The following is an 11,687-nucleotide window of genomic DNA, read 5'->3' on the forward strand; positions in this document are numbered from 1 at the left end:
AAACAGTCCTCTGGCCACTAACTAAATTCTTTGAATTCTTTCACACTTGCTCAGCTGGAAATGCAACTGAGTTAGAGCTTCATTGGTGCTTGATGATCATTCTTGAAACCTCGTACTAAGGTTATACCCGTGTCAAAGCCTGAAACAATAAATGCTAAAGTTTGAATTATTATTTTAGGTGTAAAATGAAGATATTAGGAGAAAAATCAAGAAATCAGAACGCACACATCACATTTTAGGGCCACAATATGACACTTTCTGATTTTCTATTTATTTTTAAATGTTTTATTACTAAAAGATGATGAAAACAATGGTGTGTGAGAACACAGTGATATTATTAAATGGTAAGAAAAGTTAAATTGCCCACATAGTCTACGCTTAATTCAAACTGTGTAAATAAGTGTTGCAAAAGTGCCTTTATTTCTTTTTTGTGCATTATAATGTATAGTCTGATATCTTGTGCAGTGTAAAAACAGATCGTTTAGTGCCCCCTTCTGGCAGATCTACGTACGTACACGTAGATGGAGACGACAGCTTTTGGCCAATGGTGTGCCGCTCGACGTCACCGCTGCAGCGTGCTGGTAATGAAAGGCCAACAACACCCCCTCAAACAGTGAGTAAACAGAGGCTTCTGTGGCGTGAGAGACGGGACTGACGGCGCACGAAGCTCGTAGTAGCTTTGACTTCATACCAGAAACTCTTCTGTTCACCTGTTAGTTCCTCTTCCGCCTCCGCCTCGTAGGGTGGAGTTGTTGCTACCTGGATTCTGACAGCAGACAGAATAACTATATTTGGATTCAGTAATGCTGTTTCAGTCTGAAGTGTTTTTTATCGACTTTACAGTAAGTTTGTCTTTGATAACGCTAATTGAATCAGACATTTTGGCTACTTTGCTGACGTATCGCACAAGCTTGGCTTTGGTTTGGAAGTAGTACCTGCTCTTCGGGTGCTTGACGGGAAATATAAGCTTTCATGTAAAATTACACGCTTTTTCAGCCTAGTTTTCATTTGTTAGTAGTTTTCATAATTTTCACTTTGGGGGGGCTCTACGTCAGTTGTAGGCTATATTTCCATGCCAACAGGAGCTAAAACATTAAAGCCTTTTCTTTTTGTTCTTTTCTTTTTCCTGTTAAAGAAGATAAATAAAAACCTCTAGAGTCATACGTTTCATCCTGTAGTATGCGGGACAGTTTTCGTGCTTTTCAAACGTCGTTTTTGTGTTTAAGTGTGTCACTTTCCGTCAGCAGGAATGAGCCAGCAGCCGCGATCAAACCGGGGGCACCGGGAGAGGAACGGAGACCACCGGCAGCACAATGGCGACCGGTCAACACCATCCAACAGGTGCGCACTGCGTTCACCGTTGTTTTAAACCCAGACTGTGAAGTGAGGGCGACTGGGGCAGTTGTCTCACCATGTAATTCCTCAGATCAGAAACTAAATACACTTATTCCGCACACCCTCATTAGGATTCTCTCTGACCGTGGAAGAAGCGGATTTAAATCTCCATCAGTAGTACTTTAGAGAACAACCATGTTGACATAGGTGTTGCTGGGTAAAAGATTGTAAACATGGACGGCATATCAGGGACAACTTGTTTGTCTGTATTGACATTTAAAAATTAAAATACTTGTTTGTATCAAACATCACGTTTTACATGTGTTAAAACAGTATCAGGCTACATACTGACAAACAAAATAAATGTCACTCTCGCTCCATATTTATCAAGCAATATAACATACAGATGAGGATAACATTATTAACCCCCCTCTATCAGTGTTTTTTTTTTTTTTTTTTTTAATGGAGTGAATTTTCAACACAGCATTTTTAAACATACTAGATTTCTTGAGAAAGCATAGATTATACCTATTTGTGACACACGGTCACATAATTATCTCAAGAAACAAAACAACAATAACCAGGGTCAATATTGTTTGCCCCCTGAAACACTGACCTTTGAACTGCAGCACAAACCTCTGCTGTGCAATGATGTGCTTTAACTGTATAATTCTCAAAACATATAAAATCATTAAAACTGAGACTTACTGTCCACTTTAAACTTCAGCCAGAGTGTGAGTTGTAAGCATAGTGCAAAAAACAAAAGAAATCAGTTTAAACTTGAGGGGGGAAAAGTGAATGTTCAGTAAGGAGCAGATGGATTTACAAAGTTATCACAGTGTTTCCAAGTGTCAAGAATGCAGTGAAAAATATGAAATTCAGAGAGAGCCACACAGTACAGAACAAGCCTGGCAGAGGTATGAAGTGAGCGACTTCAAAGACTCTGGAAGAAAAAATAGTGAGAGATCTGTGTGAAGGGCTCGGAACAACTGCCAACACTAGTAAAAGACTAGTAAAGACCAAGCTGGGAATTTTAAGCTCAAAGAAGACGATCAGTAGAACCCTGCAGCGGAATGGACTGGCAGGTTGCAGATCAAGAAAAACTAAACTTCTGCAGAAGATACACCTTTAAGCCAGACTGAAGTATGCTGGGGAAACCTGATGAAAGAAAGATAAAGATGGCATAAAACCCAAAGAATCACAGTGGTGCAAGTGTTAAGCTGTGGGGATGCTTCGGTGCATCTGGAACTGGGAGTCTAGTCAAGGTGGAAGGAATCATGAGGAAAGAAGGATATAATGAAAATTTCCAAAGAAATCCTCAAACATCAACAAAACTGGATCTGGGTCGTGGCTTTATTCTCTAACACAACATCGACCCAAAATATAATTCACTACTGTGAAGATCTACCTCCGGAAGACTCAAGTGAATGTTACTGACTGGCCTGCATAAAGCCCTGAGTTGAATCTAATTGAAAATCTGTGTGGTGAACTGAAGACCAACAAATCTGGAAGAGCTTGAGAGATTCACCAATAAAGAATGAGCTGGGATTGCTCAGCAGACGTGTGAAACTTGAACTGAAGAAGCTTCTCGGATGAGAGATGAAACGTCTTCAAGCAACTTAAAGAACTCCAGATGCTTTTCTTTCCAAGCTCCTTAGACTACTACAAACAACTGCATGCTGTTATCTAGCAAAAAGGAAATGACTGATATGACTGATAGTACCAAGGGGAGCTAATAATTTTGATCCTGGTACGTTTTGTATTTTTGTGAAATAAATCTTTCTGTATTTCTATTTAAAATATTGCAAGTGTTCCAAATAAAACCAGGATGTTTGGAAAAACTCTTTCAAAATTTCTTGCTCTTTTTAACAGCACTTGGGAAATTCTTAAACAAAAAAAAAAGACATTTTCATAATAATTCTTGTATTTGTACAGACAGAAAATATCCCTTTGACTCTTGCTTTTGAATAGACATGTAAAGATGTCCATTTAAATTAAATTATGAGATGTCATTGTAATAATTTGATTATTCACTTGTTTAATGTTTTTTGTTTTTTTTTTTTGTTTTTTTGGGGGGGGTTTAAGCGTTACAATTGTGACCCTCAGACTTCTTGCGTCAAAATGAATGTTGTAGTCTTGTCCTTATTAGTGAAAAATGTAAGCTGTACTGTTAGCACAATTATTTACATGTCTTTTCATCAAAAGATGACATGTAGCCTGTGAGTAATGAAGGACACTGTAGAAAAAGTTGCAGCTGCCCTCAGTCTTTTCTACTTCTACCACTATGAATGTGGCAAGGGGAGCCCCAGAAGCAACAGAGGATTGATATTTTGTTGTACGTCTGCACAAATATTTAACAACAACAAAAAATCATAAAAACTTTTTGTTTTGTTTTGTTTTGTTTTGTTTTTTTATAACCAGTTCAGAAACATTCAAACTGACCTTAATAGGAAACTGGACAAGCTTAGACGTGTTCATTCTGAAGTCTGGAAACGTTTTGTTTAAAATGACTTTAACCCACTTTTCCAAACTTTGTTGAGCCCAGTCCAAGAACTTGAAAGAATTTTTCTTTTGGTCATGGACCAGACTTTATTAATCCCTATGGGCTCTACTGTGAGTTAGAGTTTGCAGTCTTGTTATAATTGATGAATCTTTTGCATCTGGTTACATCAGAGTACAACCCAATGCTGCTCTCAATTCTCACTTGCTGATTTCATTACAGTATATTATTGTATTAGTAAAGCAATCCCCAATTTACTCATGGTTCAAGCCTCAGAGATGTAAGGTTTTCAGAGGAACACTGACTTGTAATTCATTATTGTTATATTGCTTTGTTCCTTTTTTTTTTCTGAGTACTTTGTCCACTGGTGCCATAAAAATCTGAATTCCAGTACTGAATCCAGAGTTCAGATTTGGCAGTGTATCAGGACTTGTTTTCAGAATCTTTATTGTCATTGTCACAGGTACAACGAAATTAAAAATGGTCCCCGATCATTGCATCATCCCTAACGATATCAACATATAAATAAAACAATAAAATTCAATAATAAAATAAATGGAATACTTAAAGTACTAATAAGAAGTATCAACAAACATTCACATACATTCCCACATACATGCTTCAGTCAGCGCATAGATTAATACAAGAGTGGCGTGATTGGCATTTTTTTGTAGCAGTATTCAGACGTGTTATTGCAGTTGGATAAAAGCTGTTTGAGCCTATTAGTCCTTACACTGATTGCTCTGTACCGTCTGCCTGAGGGCAACAGTTCAAACAGGGAGTGGCCAGGATGTGAGGTAACTTTTATGATGTTTTGGGCTTTTTTAAGACAGCGGGTGTAAATCTTCCAGTGTGGGGAGAGGGCAGCCAGTGATCTTTTGGGCGGTGTTAATGATCCCTTGGAGTGCTTTCCTCTGAGCCACTGTGCAGCTAGTGTACCAGATGCATATGCAATAGGTTAGAACACTCTCAATGGTGGCTCTGTAGAAGGACACCAGCAATCTCTGTGTGATGTTATTCCTCCTGAGAATTCTCTGGAAGTACAGTCTCTGTTGGGCCTTTCTCAGCAGCTCGGAGGTGTTCACACTCCAGGAAAGGTTCTCCTCTATGTTGACTCCCAGGAAGCGGAAGCTTGCCACCCTTTCTACACAGTCCCTATTAATGAATAGTGGTTGGGTCTCTGCCTTTTTCCTTCTGAAGTCTATTATGAGCTCTTTGGTTTTTGAAGTGTTGAGGAGGAGGTTATTGGCCTTACACCAGCTGCTCCACCTTGTCTCTCTATATACAGACTCGTCATCCCTGGAAATGAGCCCCACCACGGTGGTGTCGTCTGCAAATTTCACAAAGATGTTGCTCTGGTGGAGAGGAGTGCAGTTGTGTGTGTGTGTGTAGAGAGAGTAGAGCAGTGGACTAAGCACACAGCCCTGGGGTGAGCCAGTGCTGAGATTTAGGGCTGAGGATGTGTGATGGCCAACTCTGACTCTCTGTCTACGGCCCGAGAGGAAGCTGTTGATCCACATGCAGGTGTTGTAAAGAAGCCCCAGGTCTTGTAGCTTGGCCACCAGTTTGTGTGGAAGGATGATGTTAAAAGCTGAGCAGTAATCCACGAAAAGCATTCGCACATAGCTCCCATGCTCTTCCAGTTGTGTTACGGCAGCATGGAGTGCTGTGGCTACAGCGTCTTCTGTGGACCGGTTTGCTCTGTAGGCAAACTGGTGAGGATCCAGGCTGCAGGGCAGGGCTGCTGTGATGTGTTTTAACATTGTTTCTCACGTATCTTTCTAATTACTGCCTTTTCACAGTAGTTGTCAAATTGTGATTCACTCTATTTTAGTATAGAAAAGATTTATATTATTGTTATACTTGGAGACTATTAAAAAATAACAATAATTATTAACAATTAGTCTTGTTCTCAGAAGCAGCTCGGAAGGAAATTTGGTACCTGGCTGACATCCCTGAGTCTAGTTCTGCTCAAGGTTTCTTCCTATTAAAAGGGAGTTTTCCTTCCCACTGTTGCCAAAGTGCTTTCTCATAGGGGGTCATATGGTTGTTGCGTTTTTCTCTGCATGTATTATTGTAGGGTCTACCTAACAATATAAAGCACTTTGGAGCAACTGTTGTTGTGAATTGGGGGTGTATAAATAAAACTGAATTGAAATTAAATTAAATGAGGAAACTACATGCTGTAGAAAGGTCTGTTGAAAGCTCCAAAAGAGCATTAAAAGCACCTTCTTTTAAATTCAATTTGTCAGTAGGGAAAATATTCTATTTCTGCAGTTAACCATGTTTATAATTTTGTTATGACATTTAAAATGCCTGAAAAATGGACTCTCATGTCAGGCGGAAAAAGGCTGAAAACACATGTTCCTGTCTCATTTCTGGCCTTTCTGTCAGTGTTTCAGATTAGTTGGCTGATGATTTCCTTCATTGTTATCTTTTTCAGGTCCTCCTCATCACCCCCATATTACCCCCGAGAAGCTGACTCGCATCCAAGTCATGCACGGGAACGAGTGAATCACAGTGACTCCAAATGGAACTACATTTGCTCCAGAAGAGGTAGGTCAGGATGTCCAGTACTGTGCAAAAGCCTCAACTCTTTATAGTTTGCTTGGAAAAAACAACAGTGATTTATTGAAACATGTCCAGAAGTGTATATGGAAATACAGTATATAAGACGAAACCAGTTTGTACAAATCTAATGAGCTTGAAAGTCAATATTTTGTTGAGCACAAATATTGACTATTATATACTATTATATGTCTGTAAAATTGTAACCAAATTTGTAATAGATTGAACTAAAGAAATGGGAACACATCTTTTTTTTTTTTTATCTGTGTTTTTACAACAGGCTGCCAGTAAGAGTGTTTAAAGATATAATTTCAAATTTCTTTTTTCTGGAGTTAGGTTTCTTTCTATAAAAAGCATTCCTGTGGTATGTTAATGTCCAACTTAACCCCCCGCTCAAAACCAACAACTTTGAAATACCTTCCGAAAGCCTCTGGAAACTATTGCCCAAGAGCACTTTAACCTCCTAAGACCTTGATTGGGACCTGAACAAAGAATGACGTGATTTTTTTTTTTTTTTTTTTTTTTTTTTCTGAGAAAAATGAGATCCACATATCAGGACATTCGTAGTATAACGTCCCCGTATGTGGATATCAGGCCCTTGTAGAGCAAAATTTAGTATTTTGGTCTAGACAACCCAAAGTGTGATGTCCACGTATGTGGATGCCAGGTTAAACATTTAGAGAAAGTCTGGCTTCTTGGAAGCAAAGTATGACGAAATGAGGAGTTGCTCAAGAGCTCTGCACAGTACTGTATGTGTGAAATAAAGCTGTAGCGTCTAATGGCGGCCTTGAGTTTCAGTGTACTTCATTCTTTCTATGAAAACTGCACTGACCGGTTTTCATGCGTTTACTCAACTTTGTTTTCAGAGGTTAGGCAGAGGAACACTATTCTGGGAAGCTGGGAACTTGAAATCAGAGCCTCACAGATTAGTTTTCTCCTGTGAGAACACTAATAAAGACCTCAAATGTACAGCTGAAGTTAGGCCTCAAGTCAAATAAAACCTAAGTGCCACCATTATAGTTCTCTGAAGCCCATATGATGCATAACAGTTTATTGATTTTAGATCAAAAATTTCAGTACTCGGGAGAAAAAATCAGTTAGGAAGCTAAAAATTTCAAATGTCAATAACTAAAAGTACAAGTAAGAAGAAGAATAAAAGCAAGTATGATGACTCTTCAATTTAAGCCTCAGCCCTTAGAACCTGAGAATGTAAGACTGCCAACTGGCTCAAACTGCTCTGTAGCTTGGAGCTACACACAGACATATTTTAAAAGTGAGCATTAACATCTATAAATCAATTCTAACACGTAGAGTAAAAAGCTTCAGTGTTTTGAAATACTTAAAGCTCAAAGTGAGGGAGTAGCGGTAGTTGAGAAATCCTATATATAAAAGATGGACATCACATATTGGTTTTAGACTGAGCCTCTCACCCTGACCCTTGTTGTTGTTGTTGTTTTTCTTTTTGAGGAATAAGTGACCATAGACACGGTGATGGCAGTGTTAATGTTATGAGTTTTTGCTGGTAGGCTTCATTCACAAACAGACAACAGCACAGATACCTACTGACTGGTGCTAAATAATTGAATAATTAAATTATAAGATTTCACCCAAGCACAAACCTCTAGGATGGTTTGTAGCAACTATTCATGACATTTCTTATTAAACACATTTGGTGACTGTAGGGACAGACTTGTTTGTTATTTTTGTTGTTGGGTTATTTTGAGTATTTTTAAAATTTGATTTAAATTGGTTTCAGTGCCAAGAGCTGAATCAAATGTAGCCCTAAACTGTATGTGTCCGTGCACCACTTCCAAACTTAGATATTTAATTAATGATCATATGAGGCAAAAAAAAAAAAAAAAAAAAAATCAGGATGCCTCACCACAAAACGCTGGTGCTGTTTTTTGTTTTTTTTGTTTGTTTGGTTTTTTTTAATGATTTGAAAGATTGATTTTTCTGTAAAATGAACTCCAATGCCTGTTCTGTGTGCTGACAAAGGTATCATCCTGATCTGCGCTGTGCTGACCAACGCCCTGGTCCTCATCTGTGTGGTCGCAGCTCAGATGGTTACGTCGGGAATGTCCTCGGCAGCCAGCATGGGCGGCTTCAACCTCAACTCCAACATCAACTTTGAGGGTACTGAGCTGCAGAAGCTACGAGAACTAGACATGCAGTACAACCAAATGAGGGCACCAAGCATCTATGGCGGCATCCCCTTCAGCCTCACCTTTGGAATAGTCTCACTGCTGTTTGTGGTGTCTGGGAACAAACCCCCCCACCGGATGTCGCGAAAGCTCCTGTTTGGAGCGCTGGTCTTTCAGGCGGTGGGCGCAGTGGTGTATGTGGTAGCTGTTGGCCTCTACCTGCACTTCATGATCAAAGTCAACTCCACAGATGTGTGCAAGCAGCGGGAGATTCTGTATTCGCGGAACGGCTACACCTGGATGAACTGTAACGTGAGTGGGGCCGATGCAGCTGTGGCTCTGTTCGGACTCATCACCGCCATTCTGTACATTGCTGGCACAGTGCTCACTTTCCAGACCATTCAGCACGTGAAGCGTTACCTACAGGAACAAAAGCGGCGGGAAGAGGAGAAAAAGCAGGATCGGAACAACCCACAGAGGGCTCCGCTGTGGGCCGAGACCACATCTGTGTGAGGGAGACTTGTGTACTGTGGTCAAGGGGACACTTTAGTTTCTGCTACAATGACATCTGAACTGATTCAAAGAGGATTGGCTCCAAATGTGTAAGACTGACAGACGGATCACAGGAAACATTTAAACTTACAACTCTTCATTGTCTCCACATGGACATAGCTACTTTGTAGTATAAACTACTTCTGTGTTACTGCCCAAAAGTGACTGGATCAGGGGACATAAACAGTACAGTGAGGTAGCACTAATGTGCTGCTGTGGCTTAGTTGGATAAAAAAAAAAGAAAAATCTTGCATAGCTAGAATACATTTGGGATTAAAACAGTACAGTTCAACACTAAAACTAATGTATGACAACTAAACCTGCCTAGTACTTAGTGAATTTAATGTCGTTCCCTCAGGCACTGTAATACATGGATGAATATTAAAGCTTTTCCACTTATGGAGAGAACTAGAAAATAAAGTGAAGACTCAGCCATCATTCATCAGCCCCACATATTGTTAGTTAGCTCAGAAAATGAAATGTATTATGTTGGCTTTTTATGCACATTCTCTCTCATTTTTGTCAATTTTTATGTAGAAGTTTTTGTATGTGTCTTTTTAAAAAAAAAAAATCTTCTATCCAAATGTAACTTTGTTCTCAAATGTGTCAGTTATCTCAGGTAATGCTGAACATGACCGGCTTGTGTAAGTTAAATCGCTGAGTAAATCTTCAAATGGCCTGTTTTACTGTTGGAGATAGTTTTCTAATAGTAACATGTACACTGCTTAATGTTTTTTTTTTCCTACCAGTTTGCAGCATTTTATCTACTGTAATTAAACCGACTATGATTCCATTTAAAAGCTGGATCGACTGTCATTAGGGGGCAACAGAAGTCTGAGCGCCTGTCCTGCTGTTTGTTCCTCTGTTCTGTGCCAGCCATGACATCACTGCTGTCACACAGTGGAGCGCACACATACAAAAGGACAGCAGTGATGTAACTGCGCTGACACCACAAACTTGTCAAAATTCCCCAGAGTGATAAAATGACCTGACTTCTAAATTTACCATTTTAGACAGCCTGATCATCACAGCAGCACTAACAAATTTCTTCTTTTGGTTATGCTCTTTTAAGTTTGGATATTCTGGTTGTAAAAATGCTCAGCTCTGCCAACATACCTGTTTTAAGATAATAATAATGATAATAATGATAAGGCTGCAGATAACTCTTATTTTAAATATCAGACTGAAATAATTAGCTGACAGGAAACTGATGGACAAGCAAATGTTCTCCTGCTCCAATTTCCTGTGTTGGCAGCAAAGGGACAAGATGGAAAAAAATATATAAAGCTATTAACAATTAAATATCTAAATTATATATCTAATAAAAAAATCGTGAGGAGCATTTTCCATCTTTAGAAATGAAGGAAAAAAATGTGGTAGACAACAGTAAAAGTCATTTCACCTCTAGACAATTATTGACTTAATCTTCTTCAAATACACGGTGACCATGTATCCTTGGGCAAGATACTGAATCCTGAGTGACCCCAATGCATCGGTGTGTAAATGTAAGAAAATGAATATAAAAGCATTGCAAGTAGGGCTGGGCCATATAATACCGTTCACGGTAATATAATGTTAGGCAATGATAAAATGAAATATCGCGATAGAATATGGGTAAAACGCACATGCGCAGTGCCTTTGTTTTCATACGCACATGGCGGAAAAAGCGTGGTGGCGACGGAGAATGAGAAGGGCGGAAGCAGATCGTTGAATGAAACGGATGAACCAGAATTTGTTTGTAAAAATGCTGCAACTTCAGTGGTGTGGAACTGGTTTGGCCTTCGTCCGTCAGATACTCACCAAAGCACAATTTTCGGTAGAACATGCAAGCGGGCCGTCGTTATGGAAAAGAAGGGTTAGGGATCGGAAAGGAAATCAGTGGTATCGCACATCACTACATTACAGCTACCGTAGACAGGAGCCTCGGCGGAGTAATATGTAGTGTGCTTCAACATAATATTACCGTATTGTGACTTTAAGTTTTGTGGATATTATACATTGTTATGCTCAGGATATGTCAGCCAATTTCCACTGGAAATGCCTTTAGTCAGCAAGGAATTTGCATTTGCACTGATACATTTTTATATAGCTTTAAATGCACATAAAAAACAGCTGCTTGATTAAGTGAAAATACATTGATGGGGTTTTTTTTTTCACTAATAAAGTTGTGGAGTTGTAAAGTATTTTGCCTCACGTCAATGTAGTCAGTTATATCGTTATCGCAAATTTTCAAATATATATCATGATAAATATTTTTGGCCATATTGGCCTGCCCTAATTGTAAGTGTGTGTGTGTGTGTGTATGTTTGTGTGAGAGAGAAATTAGGTGAATAAGGCTTGTAGAAGAAATGCACTACAAGTTGAATTCTGGAAATACAATCATTTCACCTTCTCAGTGCAGCTATACACATACACACGTTAAATTAATTAAAAGAAATGAGTGAGCATGTGTGGACTGTATGCAGGTGACAACCGGAAGTTCGAGAAGCAGATGTGTTTTAATCTTATTACATAAAAACATAAAAGTGATACTGTGTGGATGGTTCTGAATGAGCAAGATTGTAACAGATAAACCCAAGTCCGACATG

General features: G+C 39.1%; 1 protein-coding gene across 4 annotated transcripts; it reads left to right on the forward strand.

Moving 5' to 3' along the window:
- The first annotated feature begins 518 nt into the window (after window positions 1-518).
- On the forward strand, window positions 519-9,339 carry LOC102208038 (MARVEL domain-containing protein 3). 4 transcript variants are annotated; one of them, XM_005752057.1, is made up of 4 exons: window positions 519-613; window positions 1,245-1,341; window positions 6,279-6,391; window positions 8,402-9,339. In XM_005752057.1, the coding sequence occupies exons 2-4, from the start codon at window positions 1,250-1,252 to the stop codon at window positions 9,058-9,060; spliced, it is 864 nt and encodes a 287-aa protein (XP_005752114.1). In that variant the 5' UTR covers window positions 519-613; window positions 1,245-1,249; the 3' UTR covers window positions 9,061-9,339. The 4 variants fall into 4 exon arrangements, with proteins under 4 accessions (XP_005752114.1, XP_005752112.1, XP_005752113.1 ...); XM_005752055.1 differs by having other exon boundaries at window positions 1,248-1,341; XM_005752056.1 differs by lacking the exon at window positions 519-613 and adding an exon at window positions 623-842.
- Window positions 9,340-11,687: the final 2,348 nt, after the last annotated feature.

Source organism: Pundamilia nyererei, unplaced genomic scaffold (genome assembly GCF_000239375.1).
Source record: "Pundamilia nyererei isolate P.nyererei 1_Seehausen unplaced genomic scaffold, PunNye1.0 scaffold00343, whole genome shotgun sequence".
Taxonomy (NCBI): Eukaryota; Metazoa; Chordata; class Actinopteri; order Cichliformes; family Cichlidae; genus Pundamilia; species Pundamilia nyererei.